This window comes from Nannobrachium achirus, assembly GCF_963921795.1.
Source record: "Nannobrachium achirus genome assembly, chromosome: 11".
Classification (NCBI taxonomy): domain Eukaryota; kingdom Metazoa; phylum Chordata; class Actinopteri; order Myctophiformes; family Myctophidae; genus Nannobrachium; species Nannobrachium achirus.
Window position 1 is genome coordinate 38,098,613 of NC_137820.1, and position 19,651 is coordinate 38,118,263.

The 19,651-nt window shown below is 42.3% G+C and overlaps 1 protein-coding gene across 1 annotated transcript in view; it reads right to left on the reverse strand.

The window, feature by feature from the left end:
* tmem117 (transmembrane protein 117) overlaps nt 1-19,651 on the reverse strand; it is a gene marked incomplete at both ends in the record, with an annotated part of 120,875 nt that overhangs the window by 14,863 nt on the left and 86,361 nt on the right. The window contains 2 exons of the mRNA XM_080737061.1: nt 3,876-4,035; nt 11,317-11,414. Of these exons, the coding sequence (XP_080593187.1) occupies nt 3,876-4,035; nt 11,317-11,414 (258 nt within the window). The remainder of the gene's footprint in view (nt 1-3,875; nt 4,036-11,316; nt 11,415-19,651) is intronic.

Sequence of the window (19,651 nt, forward strand, 5' to 3'; positions counted from 1 at the left end):
AAATAAATTACATATTTTAACTCATTCATAGCCAAGCCCGAGTTTCCCGTGTTATTTCAGTACCCCCAGACTGCCATGGCCCGAGTTTCCCGAGTTTTCCCGTAAAAATCGCAATCACGAAATTGCATGTTTAGCCCCATAACAAACACATCTTTCAAAATGGCAGCCATGTTTGTTTACATTTGAAGACTTTGAAGGCTTCTATCTCATGAATGCCTGAATGGATTTCCAAGCAGATTTTTTTGTTTGAAAGCACTATGGTGCATGAGGCATGGGCGTGCACTAGAAATTTAGGAACGTGGCAGTGAGGAACTTGGGGGCCATTTTGAAAAGGCAATGAATGAGGGGTGACATTTTTTATGTGTGTGTGGGGGGGGGGGGGGGGGAGACTTGTTTCTGAAGTACTGTTGCTTATCTGTTGTTTAAAACAAGTGGTTCTCAAACATTTTCATTTCAAGGAAACCCCCAAATTACTATTGAGGACCATGATCCCACCAGAAAAGATTGCGGGACCCTCATACATTGGTGTTACAAATGTTTTCACAACATTCAAAATGTCTTTCAAGATTATTTTTTAAAAATGGCAGATCTACAAGCTCACAATGGTGTTGTGAGCTTGTAGATCTGCTATTTTCAAATAGCTGATGTAACAGGAGCTTGAGTGGTAAAACCGTCCGCTTCTTTAATTGGGCCTGTTTTCACAGACCTTGTCGCTATAATACCGGTATATAGTCTCACTCACAAATTCTGGCGACACTGCATGGAAACCAGAGGGAAAATAAAAATAGCTCAGTGATATAGTCTGGCCATGCCAGGCTGGTCTGGGCTGATGGCCACCAGCATCTCTGTGAAAGAAGACCACATCAAAGAGAAGCCCATGCAGCTCTATCTATAGCGATGTGATTACCGTCGCTGTCGGGTGCAAGCCTTGAATGTCCAAAACCGTTACTGTTCAGGAAACACATAAATGTGTGCCAATTTGAAGGATAGTCAGGATAGTATTTTGCTAGTTATGCTGCAGGACCATTTATTGGTTTTTTTTCTTTCTTAATAAAATCGTTTTCTTTGTATTACTATGAAATTGTAACAGTATGATACCACACAATGTACTGAAATAAACTAAACTAAAGTATACTAAACTAAACTATACTAAACTAAACTAAGACCACATTGTTTCATTATTCTTTAAAAATTCGAATAACTTTCATTTTTCGCAAAAACATTTATGTGCTTGGAGGAGGTGGATTTTGGGGCTTAATCGAAAAAGGAAAATGCGCAAAAGGGAAATGAAAACACTAAGCGAATAGGTTTTCAATTAATTAAAATGCATTGAACTTGCATGATATCGATTTGGCTGAAGGGAGCTGAAGGGAGCTACTAACTTGTTGGCGCTGTGTTCCCAACTACTGTACCTTGCATCGGATGTTTATTTTACGGCACTGTTGTGTGCAAGCCTCGTCCGTCACATCACCCAAGTAAATCCTGGCTAACACTTCGTCGACACACTGTGTTGCGTGCCAAAAGCGGACGATCTACAAGCTCACAGCACCTCGCATCCGCAACGCGTTGTGAGCTTGTAGATCGGCCACCTTCCAGATGCAGAGGTCTCCCAAGAATTGCATTTCAACAGTGGATGGAAACAGGCTAAAATAGCTTTTTCTTTTTTAGAATTTCTGATAATTCGCGTCCTATTTTCGAATAAGCTTTATGGAAACGCAACTATTGTGATGTACATTGTGATGGAAGGGCAGAAACCTCATACCTGATCATAGCTGATCTACAAGCTCTAACCCCTTATGCTCTCGCTCTCTGTCTTTTGAGTGGTGGTCACACCGTCTCCATAGCGTGGCTGTGTGTGTATCCGTCCGTGTCTGTATGTATCCTGCAATACTGTTGAGTGACCAGAGAGGTGCTGGTGAGCAGCCTTGAAATGTACATGCATGCACACACGCACACACACAGCCTTGAAACTCATGGACACCACCGCTCAGTTCACACTGATTTTTTCACTGCAAGCTACTTTGGAGAGCAAAGCTAGGCTTGAAACTGTAGGCCACGCTTATCATTGGCCCCTGGTTCTGGCTTCCATCCTCTCTCTCTCTGTCTGTCTGTCTGTCTGTCTGTCTCTTTCTTTCTTTCTTTCTCTCTCTCTCTCTCTCTCTCCCTCTCTCCTCCTGTCTCTTTCTCTCTCTCTCTCAGCTTGTTGGTTTGATACACAGCTATGTGTTTTCCCCCCCGCCCAGACAAACACATTTGCATATTCATGAGAGCGCTGACAACACAGGCTGTATTGATGTGTGTACTCTCCTGTGGGAGAGAGGAGGACGTTGGATGAGAGAAAAACAGGAGAAAGTGAGGAAAAAGTCCAATCTTGTGAGTCATCATTGAGGAGGGGAAAACAAAGTTAAAGGAGTAGTTCACCCCTAAAATGACTTTCTTTCTCTTGATTACTCATGCCATGGAGACTTGAGTTCAATAATACTTTTTGATATTTGTTGCATTCCTATGACAATCATTTCATTGCGAAAAAAACTACCCCCATTGATTCCGGATGGGGACCGGGACCCAAATGCATTTGGGTCCTCATCCCGGAATCAATGGGGGTATATTTACTATAATAACATTTTTGTCTTAGGCATGCAACAAATACCCAAAAAATATTATTGAACTCAAGTCTCCATGGTGTGAGTAATCAATAGAAAAAAAGTCATTTTGGAAAAAGACACTTCCCTAATGTAGCTGCTACCTTTTAAACACATTTAAAATCTGAGGCTTTTTTTTGTATTGTATATGTTTAGGATAAATGCTGCCAATTGTCCCAAAGGTGACTGCAAAAGATTGAGCTGCTATTTGTCCCAAAACAACGTATTTAAACTCTGTATAATATAACGTTGCAGTGTGACACAGCTCTGTTTAACACAATGCTGTACCCCCAACTGTACCCATACTTTCCCCATTTTTCTTCTTAAATTATTTTCATTGTTGTTTTGACACCTGCTTTGGCAATGTAAAGCTATGTTTAATCAGGCCAATAAAGCACCACTGAAGTGCGTGCACGTGTGTGTGTGTGTGTGTGTGTGTGTGTGCGTGCGTGCGTGCGTCGTTGTTCTGGGGTCAACGGCAGCCAGGAGTGATCAAACAGTCCCTGTGTGCTGCAGCAGCAGCGCGGCTCAATCATGCGACGGAGCGATGCCAGGACCATGTCCCTGTTATAATTGGCCACAGGGGACTGTGTGTATGTTCAGGGGCGTCACAAGGGGGGGGGGGGGGGGGGGAGTGGGACTGAGTTACTAGGGCCGAAGGTGGAGGGTTCTTAATTAATGTATGCTTTAACTATTGAAAAATATCAGATAGTTTGTACATCTGCTATTTTTGAAAAGTCGTGAAAATGTCGGCAAATCTTTCAATGTATGTTTTAAGTGAACATTTGTAACTCAAATCTTTCTGAGGGGTCCCTGGGGGTCCTTCACATGAAAAGGTTTGAGCACCACTGACATAGAAACATAGGTTTTTCAAAAAACCTTAGAAGGATATGAAATATTCAAAGACTTACACAAGCTTGTAGATCTGCTATTTTTCAATAGTTAAAGTACAAAATAATGCGTAATAATGTGTTCCCAGTCTAAATGTGTTGAACCCCCTGCCCCTATGAAGAACATTCATGAGGGGCCCGCAGTGAATCCTTGTACCCAGGGCCCAGAATTTGGTGCGACACCCCTGTGTGTGTGTGTGTGTGTGTGTGTGTGTGTGTGTGTGTGTGTGTGTGTGTGTGTATGTGTATGTGTATGTGTATGTGTATGTGTATGTGTATGTGTATGTGTGTGTGTGTGTGTGTGTGTGTGTGTGTGTGTGTGAGGGGAGAGGGGGAGATATACCTGCATGACAATAAGGAGGTCAAACACCAGGATGAAGGATGCTAGGAAGGCTCTGGAGACCTCGTCGCTGGGCACGAAGCCTCGGTTCAGTTTGTCCCAGCTGATCCAGTCCGTGCTGATCACCAGCAGCACCAAGGAGGTGAGGGAGATCAGCACCGTCCTGCAGTGGACAGAGAGGAGAGGGGAGGGCAGGGGATTTGTAAAAAAAAAACAACACTTATTAGTCCCTGAGGGCTCTATGCTATAGTGTCTTTTCTGTTTTCTGTTATTGGGGGGAAACCGGTTGCTGAAAATAGCGGGTCGACAAGCTTACAACGCGCCGTGCCGCGTCGCGTTGTAAGTGTTAAATAACTGTTAAATAACTGTTGAATAAGTGTTTACTAGTGTTAAATAGCTCTGTATTCTGATAATACTCGTTGCTATCGAGTGTTTGTCGTGTTTTGTAGTGTTTGTTTATTAAACAGAAGAGAAAAAAAAAGAAGAAAAGAAAAAATGAAATAAATAAAAAGAAAAAATTAAATAAATAAATAAATGACCAGACAAAATTGGAACTGGAATACTGTTTAAATACTGTAAAAAATAACCTGATAAATGGGTACTTTGAAATTTGCAACTAGAAAAATGCAATTCTGGGAAATTGCAAGTGTGGTTGCCCTGACGTGAGCTGCGAGGAATCCGTTGGGAAATGAATCCTGTCTTACCATTTGGCTCTTTCATGCCCATGTATGGACATCTCTGTATCTGTCAGTCCTTGTCCCTATTTTGAGCGGAGCTAACTGTCCATGTCCCTTTTATGCCCATATATGGAAATCCCTGATGATCATGATCATCAATATTAAGCCCATATTTGGGAATACCCATATACTGTATGGACTATGGACATACTGTGTCAGTCTCCTGTTGTCTATGATGTCAGACATCTATGATGTCAGTCATCTCCAATTTGGGAAAAGTAATTTTTTAAATGAAAGTCAATGGAGAAAATGTATTCACGAATAAATGTATATAAATGAACTATATAATGTATCTCTTAGCAAAGGAATGTAAGGAATCGATTCCAGATGAAGCCGGTCGATTTGACATATGGCCCAAGTGTGTGCCACCAAAACTGTGGGAAGAATAGCTCGGCAAAAATATTTGTATCTAGGGGGGAAAGATGGATGGATGGAATAAAGTCGGACAAGTATTATATTCTGGTTGCCCTGCAGGGGCAACCACTATAACAACAACTGAAAATGTATTTTCTGTTTATTGAAGAGGTGGTGAGACCCCTGTTGCTGAAAAGAAAAACACTCTAAAGCTATGAGTACTATCTGAATATAGTGCTTTTACATTTTAACAAAACAAAAAACTAAATATCACTTACCCTACCCTAGCTTTTAACCTCAGCATCCATATTCTATGGGGAATCGTAGACAGAAATTGCAGATCTACAAGCTCACAACTGGAGCTTGTAGATCACCTATTTTGGGGGGTGGGGGTGGGGGGGGTGAAGACATTTGTCGTCGAGGGAGAAAAAGATGCTGTACAGAGCCAGCTCGGGTCCGATTTATTAAGTGTTCAGGGTTTGACGGATGGAGAGACGAAGCAGGGCATGGCCAGTTGTGTTCGTCTCTAGAGGTTCAGGAACATTTCGGATGCACCGCGGCGGATTTGAAAAAACTGGTGGCGGACGCAGGCACTTTGATGAACGATGATGCACTAAAAGCCTTTCCCAGGCAGCAGAGAGGCAGGTCCAGCTCCGTGTTGCACTTGAGCGACAGATAGATCATAGCTAGGTAGATGTAACAGTGTCCACACGTCCGTCACACCACCACCGCCGACGGCACTACCGCACCGACTGCAAGGTTAATCAATAAGTCGAGAGCTTTTAATGCGTCTATTGTTGAAAGTGGGCTCTGTGAGGGACATTTTTAAAGGCATTTATCAGTCTCTGCTTTTCCTGATGGCTTTGAAAAGTTCACATTTTTATTTTCAAAGCAATTTTTAAAACGGGGTTAGGCACACAAAGTGCTCCTTCTACGCCTTCCCTCTCAGCTTCCCAATACGTCTCCATAAAAGCAAAGGGCTGGCCACTCTCCCTCTTTGTCCACAAAACGGGGTTTACAAAGTAACCTAGATAGTCGTAAGATGAATGAATGACTTTTGGACTCTCCATGTTTATCTCGCACTGCAGTAATTCTTTTTTTGTTTGTTTACTGGAACATTTCCCCCCAAAATTTAAGAAGGATTTAAGCAGTGAAAAAAAGGCTGTCTTTCCCCCACTTGTATATCTGTTTCAATGTCACTCGCCGATTAGCGTACCATCCGGCGACACATCATCCCGCCACACAACGGCTGGCCCTGCAGACGGCCATAGCCATCCAGTACCGTCCCATTTCAATTAGGAGCTAAAAACATTTTTGCGGGCGAGTGGGGGATTAATATTCCAAAGTGGCATGCTTATTCTTCCACATGGATGACTTTCTGGCACTGTCACTTACAATTCACCAATGGTGTAAAGTAATTAAGTATATTTACTCAAACACTGTACTTGAGAAAAAATTGTTAGTCTTTTTACTTTACTGGAGTACTTTTTTACATACTTTTTTTCCACACATCTCAGAGGTAAATAATCTTTTAGTCCACTATAATATTACTAGTTAAATTGCAGATTTGGATTATTAATACAAAACATACATTAACCAAGTACTAGGCCCTATTTTGTACTGAAAATTGGCAATCTACCAAGCTCACAATTTTGCTCTTGTAGATCTGCTATTTTCAAAATACTTTTCAATACATTTTGAAACCTGAAGTACTTTTACTTTTGGTACTTTAAGTACAATTTGATACCAATACTATTTTTTAATCAAGTAAAATGTGAATACAGAAATATCACTTGTAACAGAGTATTTCTACACTGCAAAATTGGTATATTTATTTAAGATAAGAATGTGAGTACTTCTTCCTCCCCTGCAATTCTTCAGGGTTGTTTCCGTGCTTTTTATTTTGTATCCAGTTGATACCCCGTCCGTCCGGCCGGCTGGCAGCACTTTCATCAATCACACATATCAAGCGGAGGTATTTCACGTCTCATGTCTTGTCAAAATCTGAAAAATTGATTGTGAAAGTCCAATTCCAGGGGGCGTCCGTCAATAACAAGACAAGGGCTGGTGGAGGAAGGCCTTCTTCCTTTTCCCTGAATTCTAATGGACAGCAAATCGATTCAGTGGAAACGTTCTGACACGGCGGCCCTAAAATATCTTTGAAGTTTGAAGTGTCTACTTTCTCTGTACGTATCAGACCAATGTCAACAGTTTGAGTTGTAAAAGAAAAACAGGGGGACATTTTCTTGACCACTTCACTTATGCCCTATATCCTCGCCGTCGGGTGGAAACCTTGTATGTTTAAAACCCTTCAGAATACACAACCTTTTTTGTAATTATTTTAAACACATCTTAAAATAGTGAAAATGGGCAATCTACAAGCTCACAACGCCTCGCATCGCGAGCTTCTAGATCTGCTATTTTCACTACTACTCTTGTGTGATGAAGTAAGGCATTAATTTACATAGAAAAAACATAGAAATATGAAACTGAAAATGTGAAATGCGAAAGTAGCCGATCTATAAGGCCCACAAGGTGTTGCATCATGACTCGTTGTGAGCTTGTAGATTAAATTGAATAAAACGTAATATATAGATGAAAAATTCCCAGGGAAAAAAAATCAATTATGATATCATCAAAATAAATATCAACCCGTCTAGATTTCCCCAAAGGATCCCCATGTATGTAAATCTACTGTAACCCTATAGGTGTAACAACGCTCTTTCGATGGCGTCACTGCACACACATTGACTGTAAGATGAACCAATGCAGGGGGGGGTGTTGAAACATGTTTGCATATCATATTTGACGGACAAGCACTGAACTGCCCTCCGGGACCCCTACAGGCTACTGATGTAATACATCAAGGAGAAATGGACGTACTTGTCGGTCTAGAGGTAATAGCCATATCTGACATGGATTGCAGTGTTTGTTTAGCGGTTATTTAAGGGTCAGTAGCTGGTGATATGTGAAGTGTGTAAGGCAGGATTTGGCTGTGGCCCCTTGACCTTGCTGTGTGTCCATTGATTTCTTTTCCGTTGTTCTCCTAATTAAAGGTGCTGACACTGAGTGGGGGGAAGATTAACACAACCATCGACTGTGTGTAACCCCACAAGGGGCTACGGAGGGCACCTAAAACACTTACACTGATGGTTTGCAAGCACACACGTGGCCGTATATGCAATGCACTCACGGATACACTATTTGCAGATCCGCAATTTGCTCTACATTTTCTCTAGAGTAGGATAGGGGTAGGCAGCATCTTCTTCCAGGTGGCCATACTGACCTCGATAAAGTGAGTGAAGGGCCACACATTAGCCTGGGATCCCTTCGCATTTCGGGGTTTGATCCGGTCAGGAGCGGAAACCACTCTACGTCATGTTGTAGTCCTAGACTGACTACAATTTGGCCCGGAACTATCAAACCGGAAGCAGTTTTAACCCAAAACAATTCCCCGCGCTCAAGGACATACTTTTAGGACCTAATAAACCCCTTGATGCGGCGTAGGAAAACTTGTTTGATATATGCATCTTTTAGTCCAACTCATAGTGACTGGCAAGACTACATGAGGCTACTCGAGCATTTTAACTCATACAGTGCCTATCCCGGACTAGTTCGGGATATTCGGGATCAAAAACAATTTTTTATTTGCTATTTTACTTACCCCGAGCTGCTTGGAGCAACGTGGGTGGTCCCGGCTCGCTAGCCGCTAGCCAGCAAGCCATTCTACTCTGTCCGACGATATATTCCATTGAAAATGGTTTAAAATAAAGTTTAGACCCCCCCAATGTTCACCCAATGTTCATTGTAGGCGGCGCGACGTATTCCAGGGTGCCTATCCCGAACTAGTCTGGGATATTTAATGAAATGAATAAAAATGATAAGAGGCCTTCTGAAGCCTGGCCTGATTTTTGTAGCTACTAGCCGAAAGCTAGCAACGTCCCGGCCGCACGTTATTTGCGAACGCAATCGCCAATCTCCGCCTAATCCAATGAAAGACCACATCTTTAAAGGCTTATATCTCTGGATTGTGTCATAGGGAAGCGGCGCGAGCAGGCCTGGAATTTCATCAGTTTAGGGGCAAGGCCAATTGGCCTTTGGTGTTGTAAAATTTTTGAGGGCACAAAGGCCAAGTGCCAGGGCAGGAAGGCCATCATTAAAACAATGATTTTAAGTCCATGCCACAGTCATAATTAATTTAGCTTAAACGTTAAGGTTTAATGTAATACCTTTCAATTAAATAAATATCAAGAAAATGTTTATTTCTGTTTTGCCATGTGCAGTGGTGTAAAGTAACTAAGTACATTTACTTAAGTATTGTACTTAATTGCTTATTGTAATTTTGAGTATTTCTAACACTTACTTCTACTCCACTACATCTCGGATCCAAATATTGTACTTTTACTCCACTACAATTATTTGAAACCTTTAGTTAACAGTTACTTTGCATATATAAATTATAATATTATATTATTAAACATGAACCACTTTAGCCCTATTTAGGCTATTTGAAAATAACCAAGCTTGTAGAAAAAATAGCAGATCTACAAGCTCAAGATGTCGCATAACTATGTGTTGTGAGCTTGTAGATCTGCTATTTTCAAACATTTTGTACTTTTACTTTTGGTACTTTAAGTACATTTTTGATACCAATACTTTTGTACTTTTACTCAAGTATATTTTGAATTTGAGGACTTTTTACTTGCAACCGGAGTATTTCTACATTGCAGTAGGCTATTGATACTTTTACTTGAGTAAAACATTTGAGTACTTTTTCCACCACTGGCCATGTGTTGTGCACGCACGCACACACACACACGCACACAAACTCCTCCCTCCCGTTCGCGGAGTGATCCCTTTCTCAACAATAATGTACTTTCTGACAGCTCAGCCTCTTGGGGAAAGAATAGCTTTTGGTTCCCTTGTGCTGCATTTCGGTTGTTGTCCTGAGCTCAGCAGAGCTCCGTTTGAAGGCATTCGTTCGCACATTCGGATTTATTCAACAGGCTGCGTTAGATGTAACTCCCGTTTAGCCCGGTGATGTTTTTGTGTTGTATAATCACTGGGTCGGCGGCTCCACTATGCGGTGGCTGCTATGCTGCTACTACGAGCGTAAATGGAATCTACTACTGGTCATGTGAGCAGCTCAACCAACCATGCACTGCTGTTACCGTAATGACTGGAAAATCGCGCAGAGGTAAAAGCGGTAATAAGCATTTAATGAACTGCTGTGGGCGCCGGGGCACCACGGCCACTGTGGCCGTTTGGGCATGTCATTTTTCGAGGGGCACACGGCCAAAGAGAGGGGCAACGACGGCCATGGCCGTCGTGGCCGCCGTGAAATTCCTGCCCTGGGCGCGAGGTTTATTTACGGCGAAATCGCCCAAAAATGATCTTTTAGATGACAAAATGGGAATAGCCATTCTGTTAGCATCTTCATCCGGGACATTTCCATGCCGTGCATGAACGTGAGCACGTCAGGTCCTGGAAGGTGAAGTCCTGGAAGCTAAAGCGCTCGCCTATGAGAGATGCGCTGGCATTCTTTGGCCCCTAGAGGGCGCTGGCACTCAATGAGTTAATAGGGATTGGGGAAACAAACATGGGGAACCAAAACAAAGAGACGCCGCTTCTTCTACTTGTGGTTTCCGCCTAGACCCGGATCAAATGGCCCGTTGTAAACAAAGTGACGCGAGGTTACCACACATTGGACTATTGGATTGGAACTTGGAACACAGTGCTGATTCATGTTAAAACTGCATTCGATAGACACGACTAATTTATGGTCAAATATTTTATCCCTTTTTTTCTCTTTTTTTTTTACAGCTGTACTGTATCATTCACATTATCAAACATATTTTCAAAATAAGAAAAAAAAGTCTAATAAGATTAGTCATTGGGCATAAGACGCCACACAAAATAGGGCCGATTGCATTGTGTTATGAAATATGAATATGGATCCCTGGCAGACTGTTTCACTGTTACATTATAAACTTTTGAGTAGGCCAACATATGAATGGAATATGGAATGTACTTTAGTATGTACTAAAATGAATTTCCCCAAAAACAATCTTTGATGCAGGAATGAAGGTGTATGACACCCACACACATCCATACACATAAACCCACATTATCTATGTCATAATGAGCCGGAGTGACTCTGATTCTCATCTTGTATGTTTTGTGTTTATCTTAACTGTTTTTATGTTGGGTGATATGGATGAAAATGTGCATATTTAGCTAAATCATGTGCATTTTCATTGCATCATATTATTATTTTTTCATTAACACATGCTGTCCATCTCCCGAATGAACAAATTAAATTAAATGAATGAAATAGTAGGTCAAATACCTACCAGAATAGAACGATCCTGGTGTTTCCTTTTTTCCAGAACCTTCTGGCTGCTTTGCCCCAGTCTGGGTAGTTTGAGGCCTGCAGCATCATGTCCGTTACCTGCAGAGGGTAAGAAGATGAACATGTGTTTACATACCGTAGATGCTGTACTGTACAAGGGGGTGGAGAGTAAACCCAGTTGAAGTCCATTTGTGAAGTAAAAGTATATTTTTTGCATCTGAGATGTAGTGGAGTAGAAGTAAAAGTACAGAAAATTGGAAATACACAAGTAAAACATACCTCAAATACCTCACTCAATTACAGTACTTGATTACATTTAGATACTTTCGACCATTGTTGCGACCGTCAGGGAGCAGTTTACTATGAAAACCTCCACCGTCCGTCCGTCCGTCCGTCCGTCACACCTTTGTGACCATCAACAAACGTCACACCTTTGTTGATGTTTAAATCGAAGAGTCTTGGTCAAATACTTCTGTTGGTTTCTGCACTGATCATTTATACAATTCAGCTGTGTTTGCTCGTGTCATCATGATGAGGTCATAAATCAGCCATGCCCAAATATAGATTTTACGGGTTTACATGCTTACTCAGTTATTCGTTATGTGAAAGTCCTATGACGTCTATGATATCTGACATCATCATACATACATTCCCTTTTATGCCCATAAATGGAGATCCCCTCTGTAGAACCAGCCACTGACATCACTGTAATGTCAGGGGAACCAAATCCCTTTTATGCCCATATATGGAGATCCCTGTGATGCCAGGGGAACCAAATCCCTTTTATGCCCATATATGGAGATATGGAGATCCCCGTGTTGCCAGGGTAACCAAATCCATTTTATGCCCATATATGGAGATCCCTGTGATGCCAGGGGAACCAAATCCCATTTACGCCCATATATGGAGATCCCTTATGTCATCAATATTAAGCCCATATCTGTGAATATCTTTGGGTACCAGATGTCTCCATATATGGTTAAATGGTCCGATATACATCACTGGCCAGAAGACCAAGAAATGGTGCAACCTCGCCCTTTGCTTTTCTCCCTATAGGCATCTTACTGGTAGGTAGTTTAATGAGGAATGCAGTATGGTGGTAGGTAGGTAGTTATGGCCTTTGATGTAAGATTTTCACTTTCTAGGATAACTATATTTGCTATTCCCAGATGATGCCCTTTTAGGGTACCCCTCATGCCCATATATGGAGATCCCCAGGCTTTACTAATTAACATAAGTTTTATGCCCATATATGGAGATCAGTGTCCCAATGTCATCAGATATATGGGCATAAATGGACACAGGCAAACTAGATGGGCTGTATGGATATCCAGATGTGTGATGTAAGTGTTTTATTCCAAATGTGGCACCCCACAGACATATTTCCAGAAACAAAATCCCTTTCATGCCCATATATGGAGATTTCTGATGTCATCAATCCCAGGCCCTGTAAAAAACATGGTTGCTATGGTATGAGCAACTTATGTCTCCATATATGGAGATTCAACTTCAATGAGTAACCATGGCAAACTGTCAACTGCCCGTATGTCTTGATAATTGGTAAAACAAACTTTTGGCCTATTTGTGGAGATAAGCGACCAACGGTCGCTTATCTCCCGATTAGGGAGTCTTACTGGTGTTAGACTTCTTATTGAGTCTTACTGAGAGAACTAAAATAAATTAACATGCTGTTGATTTATAAAAAAAAAAAATCATATTGTATCTTTTATGTTGGGTGCTTGCCATGTGCTCAATGACTTGGTTTCCACATTGCAGACTATATATTATCATATTGTTTACAGTATAGCATAATACTAGTATAGCGTGCAAAGCAAAATCAGGGAACGCTATGCGTAACCCCCCACAAGGTGATTTTGCTTAGCAAAATGCAGGGAACATGGTAAAGAGCAGAGCCATTAACGCCAAATTTAACTGTATTCAATTTGTCGCGATAAATGCTTAAATCTACTTGTGACGCAAATGTTTCCGACTGAAACTGGATCCATTGGAAAAACGAATGGTTTTGTACATACAAGGTTTCCTACCACGGCAGTGCCATTATAACCTGCAGTACTACAAAGCATACCTTTGTGCTTGACAGGCTTACAGAAATGCCGGCCTGTGTTGTTATAGCAGCAGCAGGGAGCAGCTGGCATACAGTAAAGCCCCGAATGTTTCAAGTGCAAAATAACGAGGGGCTGTGGTCCAATATAAAGCTCATCACGGATTACGTGCTTGTTTTATTAATGGGCGCGAAAGCATTTCACGTATCATTGCCTTTGGGCGAAAAAGGCAGCGGGGCGTCACAATCAATTCCGGATAATGCCTTCATCTTGTTTCGAAAGCTACGTGGGACCCTGTCGATCATTAAACATTATCGAGAAGAGGGCCCCGATTGCCTTTGATGGATGCAACCGTGTGCTATATCGAATTTGATATTCGGCTATGAAAATCCCAGACTTTTCATGTGAACACGCCTCGCAGGCGCCAAATACATGATGCATCAAAAAGGCTGTAGAGAGACGCGGACTGTGTATCTGGTATTGGAAGAGGATTTGGATCTGCCAATCGGCCATTGATTTCTTCATGTATTTTTTTTTCTGGCATCAGCATCGTGAAAACAAGCTCTTCCTGTTTCGCTCATCAGCCGATGACACATTTTAAATATCCTCTTCTCTCTCTCTCTCTCTCTCTCTCTCTCTCTCTCTCTCTGTCTGTCTGTCTGTCTGTCTGTCTGTCTGTCTGTCTCCAGCAGACGCAGAGGTCATCGTCTTAAAGTGCCTTGTGGAAGAAATTGTATGTAACACCCCCTCCACACACACACACACACACACACACACACACACACACACACACACACACACACACACACACACACACACACACACACACACACACACACACACTTCAACTTCAATGCAATTTATGGAATCAGCACTTTGCCTTGCCCCGGTGTCTTAACTCTCTCGTCTGTCGCTCTGTCTGTCTCTCTCCATAATATCTCTCACGCCTTTTCTGTGTCCCTGACTCTCTGTTTCACCTTGTCGCTCTCTCCGCCTCCCCCTTTTTCCCTTCACGCAATCCCGACTACATTTCCGCTCTGCTTTCACCTCCCCCCTCCCCTCTCTCTCTCTCTCTCTGTCTCTCTCTCATTACTTTCCCTCTCGTCACTCTCCCCTCCCCCTCTCCCCCTCCCCTCTCTGCAGTGTGTGTGTACTGTTAGAATACTAATGTGGGGCAGTGAAGGAGCTTGTCAAGTTGTCTTCGGGAACCGTGCGTGCTGCTGGTGTCAGGGCCCTCCTCCTCCTCCTCTATATGTGCAATATGCTCCCCCTCCCTTCTCCCCCCTCTCCCCGGCCACGGCTCTCCTCCATTTATGTTGACAAATGAACCCCCCCCCCTCCCCGTGCAAAGAGAAGAGGTTATACCTCTCCTCTGCGCTCTGCTCCGCCCCCTTCCCTGCATAGTACGCTCGCTTTGCTTCGTCCGACCCCCTCACGAGACTCTGTACCACGGTACCTGTGAACCAGTGGTGGTAAAAGTAGCCTACTCATGTACTCTTTTTTACTTGAGTAAAAGTATCAATGCGGCAATGTAGAAGAAGTACTCTGTTACAAGTAGAAGTCTAGAATAATAAAAAAAGAATACTTGAATAAAAGTATTGGTATCAAAATGTAACAAAAGTATCTCCTCTCTCTCTCTGCACATTATGCAGAATGTTTTCAAATGTATGAAATGTATAAAGATCGTATAGCAGATCTACCAGCTCACAATGCGTCAAGGTTTGTTTATTGTTACATCATGTGTATGCCTATATGGGTATAATAAGAGTACAAATCGTATTTATTTTTATTTTTATCCATGGTTCCATGTGTCTGTATGAGTTGTCCTTGGCACATTGTATTAATATACAGGTCACCTCTGACCTCAGACAGACTGCGGGGGGTGTATTGATGCGCTGGCTCTTTTTGCAGCCCCTTACGGCTAACCTCATGTAATACACCTGCCTTTTATGCTATGCGTACAGCATTATGTATGTACATATCTTGGATTTCTCTTTTGACCTGTTTCCTTTCTGTGTTGTTTATCCTTGCTCTCCCACTCTCTGCCGCTCCCCCCTCCCTTTTGTTTTCTTTCCTGGAAACTGTGCCTGATGGAGCTGGCATTTCACCCACGTCTTTGCATCTGTGGTGTGACAAACAAAATTGGGCTTGACCCAGTGCTAATATCGTCTAAAACTATGACGAATAAATGTGACCACAACAAAATAAAAACTAAGCTCTGATGACTAAGACTGAGATAATTTCATCTACAATTCGTCTACAAGCTCACAACGTGGCACACTGTAACACGTTTTGAGCTTGTAGCCTTGCTAATAGATCTGCTATTTCAGCATGCAACCAAGTGTAAAATCAGCCATTACAATGCCATCATCAAGGCCCACAACAATATTTTTGGTAAAATCTTTTGATATTTAGTCGACTAAAACTAAATTAAAACTAAATTCAGATGATATGACTAAATAAAAAGACTATGACTAAAACTAAATCACTTCTTTTGAGAACTTCGCTGTCAAAATCAACACTGCTTGACTCCCACCCCCAGTATCTGAGAGTCGCTTATAACTCTGCTTAATCACTCCTAAGCAGCCTGGACATAGAGATGTGTCTATGAATCCTTTATTAATTAAGTAGGAACTGCAGGCTGAAGCGTAGGGGAAGTACAGCCCATCTGCTGATATTAGAACATCATGTTGCCTTGCTATCCCATCTCTGTACGCGCTTCATAAAATTCAGAACCTGTATAATCTTGTTCTCTGAGCTTGCGCTTGCTTACAGAGTTGTTATTCAACTGAATAGCTAGACACCGCCTCACAAAGTGGGGTCCCGGTACCCGTCAGGGGTTCTTAGGGGAGTTCCAGGGGGTCCTCAGCTAAATTATTAATAGCCAACACATCGACTGCCAGGTAGTAATTAATTAATCAAACCACCTCTGCCAGGGATCATCCATTCTTTAGTGAGGGTCCGTAGAAAAAAGCTTGTAACCCAATCTGGGAAAAAACAATCATTGAGCTGGACGGAGAGAAACATTTCTGGGATGATGCCATTTCAGGTTGTATCCGTCTCCTAGACACCATTCATACGTTGCCAAGTGCACCCATAGACGTCAATGGCGGTGAACCGTTGGCTTTTATGAACAGTGGCAGTTGTACGGAGTTGCATTGCTGTGGACTGGCCTTAACTTGCGACTAGTTGCATTGGTGCGGTCTGGTGTCAACCCTTTAACTGCCAGAGTTAAAACACTGTCTATACTGTAGCTGCCCTTGCCGGCAAGTGTTTTTATGTACAAAGGCAAACCATCTGTGATGTGGGAAGTCACACGGAGTTGTGATTTTTTTGCAACAAAACCAAAACTGTGACCCAAACATCAAGGTACAAACTGAACGTGGATAACTGAGCCGTTGCAACCTGTGGCCTACTGAGTGATGTCCAAGATTAGCGGCTGACAGAAAGTTTACAGTTTAATTACAGTTTAGGCATTTAGCAGACGCTCTTAATCCAGAGTGACTTACAATAAGGGAGGTAATACCTCAATACAATAAGCAAGGTAATACATCAATACATCAAAATCAATACATCAATTGCATAGAAATATCAATCTAGAAAAATAACGTAGGTAGACCAAGCACCTAATCAGTAAAAATTGCATTTAAATATTATCTCATAAAACTATCTCATAAAAATAATTTCAAAAGAAAAAAAAATAGTTGTTATATAGTTGTTGGGATGTAACGGTCATTGACGGACTGGTGTATTATAATACATGGTGGAGTTACAGAAAACACCCACCCATTCATTCCAATGGGTTTTCAATGGGTTGAAGACCAAACGTCCAGGTTTAGTCATCAACTTGATGACTAAACTAAGTTAGAACTAGAAAGATACAATTCTCTGAAATTGCAAGTGTGGTTGCCGTGACGCGAGTCACACTTGCAAATGAATTTCGTCTTACCATTTGAATTTTCCCCTTTCAAGTCAATGGGGGAAATGAATTCACCAATAAATGAATGGCCATATATGGATATCTCTGTGTCAGTACTTGTCCCTTTTATGCCCATATATGGAGATCCCTGATGTCATCAATATTAAGCCCATATCTTGGAATGACCATGGACATACTGTGTCAGTCTTGTGTGGTCTATGATGTCAGACATCTATGATGTCAGTCATCTCCATATTTGGGAAGTGTAATGTTTGCAATTTCCCATCAAAGCCGGTCGATTTGACCTATGGCCCAAGTGTGTGCCACCAAAACTGTGGGCCGATTAGCAGGGCAAAATAAGGTTTATGTGGAAGGATGGATGGATGGATGGAAAGATGGTCTGGTTGCCCTGGCAACCTGACTAATTATTCCAGCTGCTAAACAGTTATTTTATCATAATTTTTAAGTGACAAATGTGTGCAGACAAAAGATGCTAGACAACGCCAAAGTCACTGATGGATGAATCACAACCGCGTCTGTGTAAATCGGTGTTGTTAAGAATGATGTCATAGTTTGTGTTTTGTGACATCAGACCAGAGCTCTGGTCAGCCTGAATAAGATGTGACGCAGCTTTTAAACATCACATTTAGTCTAAGTAAGGTCAAAGAGTCTTTACAGGCAGAGTGTACAGTAGGAGTCAGTGAGGCAGGGATTTATAGAGACTAGAGGGGGAGGCTGACATTGACTGACTGAGACTGACAGAGTATCAAAAACAGATCTTTCCAGCCCGCAATAGACAAAGAACGCCTTCCAATTAACAGTCCAAGTGCCGGCAGTGGTGTCCATGAACCAATCTTCCAAGACGGAGGTCTCCTGTTCTGAGTTTCCATTCGCCTTCACATCTCAGGTCCTCCTCCATGAAGACATGAAGAGGGGCCACAACAACCTCTACTGTCAAATGATGAGCAATGGACAGCTCCCCTCATCTTCCTTTGTAACCAGCCAGGAACAAGGAGACAAAGACCAACCAAGATCATGTGAGGACTTCATCTCAGCCAGGAGAAGTGAAGAAACATCTGATAAATTAAACAGGAAGGAAAACCTCACATGTGATAAGAGCTTCATTGAGGCATCGACTATGAAGAAACACCAGCATGTCCAGAGCAAAGAAAAACCTTTTCAGTGTAAACATTGTGGCAAAGGTTTCAGTAAGCTAGGTGACCTGAAAACACACCAGCGTGTCCACAGTGGAGAAAAGCCCTTCCACTGTAAACAATGTGACAAGAGTTTCAATCAGCGAGGTCACCTAAAGGCACACCAGCGTACCCACACTGGAGAAAAACCCTTCCACTGTAAACAATGTGGAAAGGGTTTCAGTCAGCTAGGCAACCTGAACACACACCAGCGTATCCACACGGGAGAAAAACCCTTTGTGTGCAAACAATGTGACAAGAGTTTCAGTGTGTTAAGTTCCTTGAACTTACACCAGCGTGTCCACACTGGAGAAAAACCCTTTGTGTGCAAAGAATGTGACAAGAGTTTCAGTGTGTTAAGTAGCCTGAAGGTACACCAGCGTGTCCACACTGGAGAGAAACCATTCCATTGTAAACATTGTGACAAGAGCTTTAATCAGCTAAGTAAACTGAAGGCACACCATCGTTCCCACACAGGAGAAAAGCCCTTTGTGTGTAAACAGTGTGACAAGGCTTTCAGTCTGTTAACAACCCTAAAAAGACACCAGCGTACCCACACGGGAGAAAAACCCTTTGTGTGCAAACAGTGCGACAAGAGTTTCAGTCTGTTAAATGGCCTGAAGACACACCAGCATGTCCACAGTGGAGAAAAACCCTTCCACTGTAAACAATGTGACAAGAGTTTCAGTCAGCTAGTTCACTTCAACACACACCAGCGTACCCACACTGGATACAAACCCTTTGTGTGTAAACAGTGTGACAAGAGTTTCAGTCTGTTAAGAAACCTAAAGCAACACCAGCGTGTTCACAGTGGAGAAAAACCCTTCCATTGTAAACAATGTGACAAGAGTTTTAATCAGCTAGGTCACCTGAAGGCACACCAGCGTGTCCACACTGGAGAAAAACCCTTTGCGTGTAAGCAGTGTGACAAGGGTTTCAGTGAGTTACGTACCCTAAAGAAACACCAGCATGTCCACAGTGGAGAAAGACCCTTTGTCTGTAAACAAGAGTGACAAGGGTTGAAGTGTGTTAAGTAGCCTGAAGAGGGTGCACAAGGGTGTAGAAATGGGACCAAATGTCCCTTTTGGTTTCTTTTGTACACTCTCAGAGTTATGGGGGCCCGTGTGTTACGACTGGTGTGTGTTTGACCCAAATGCACAG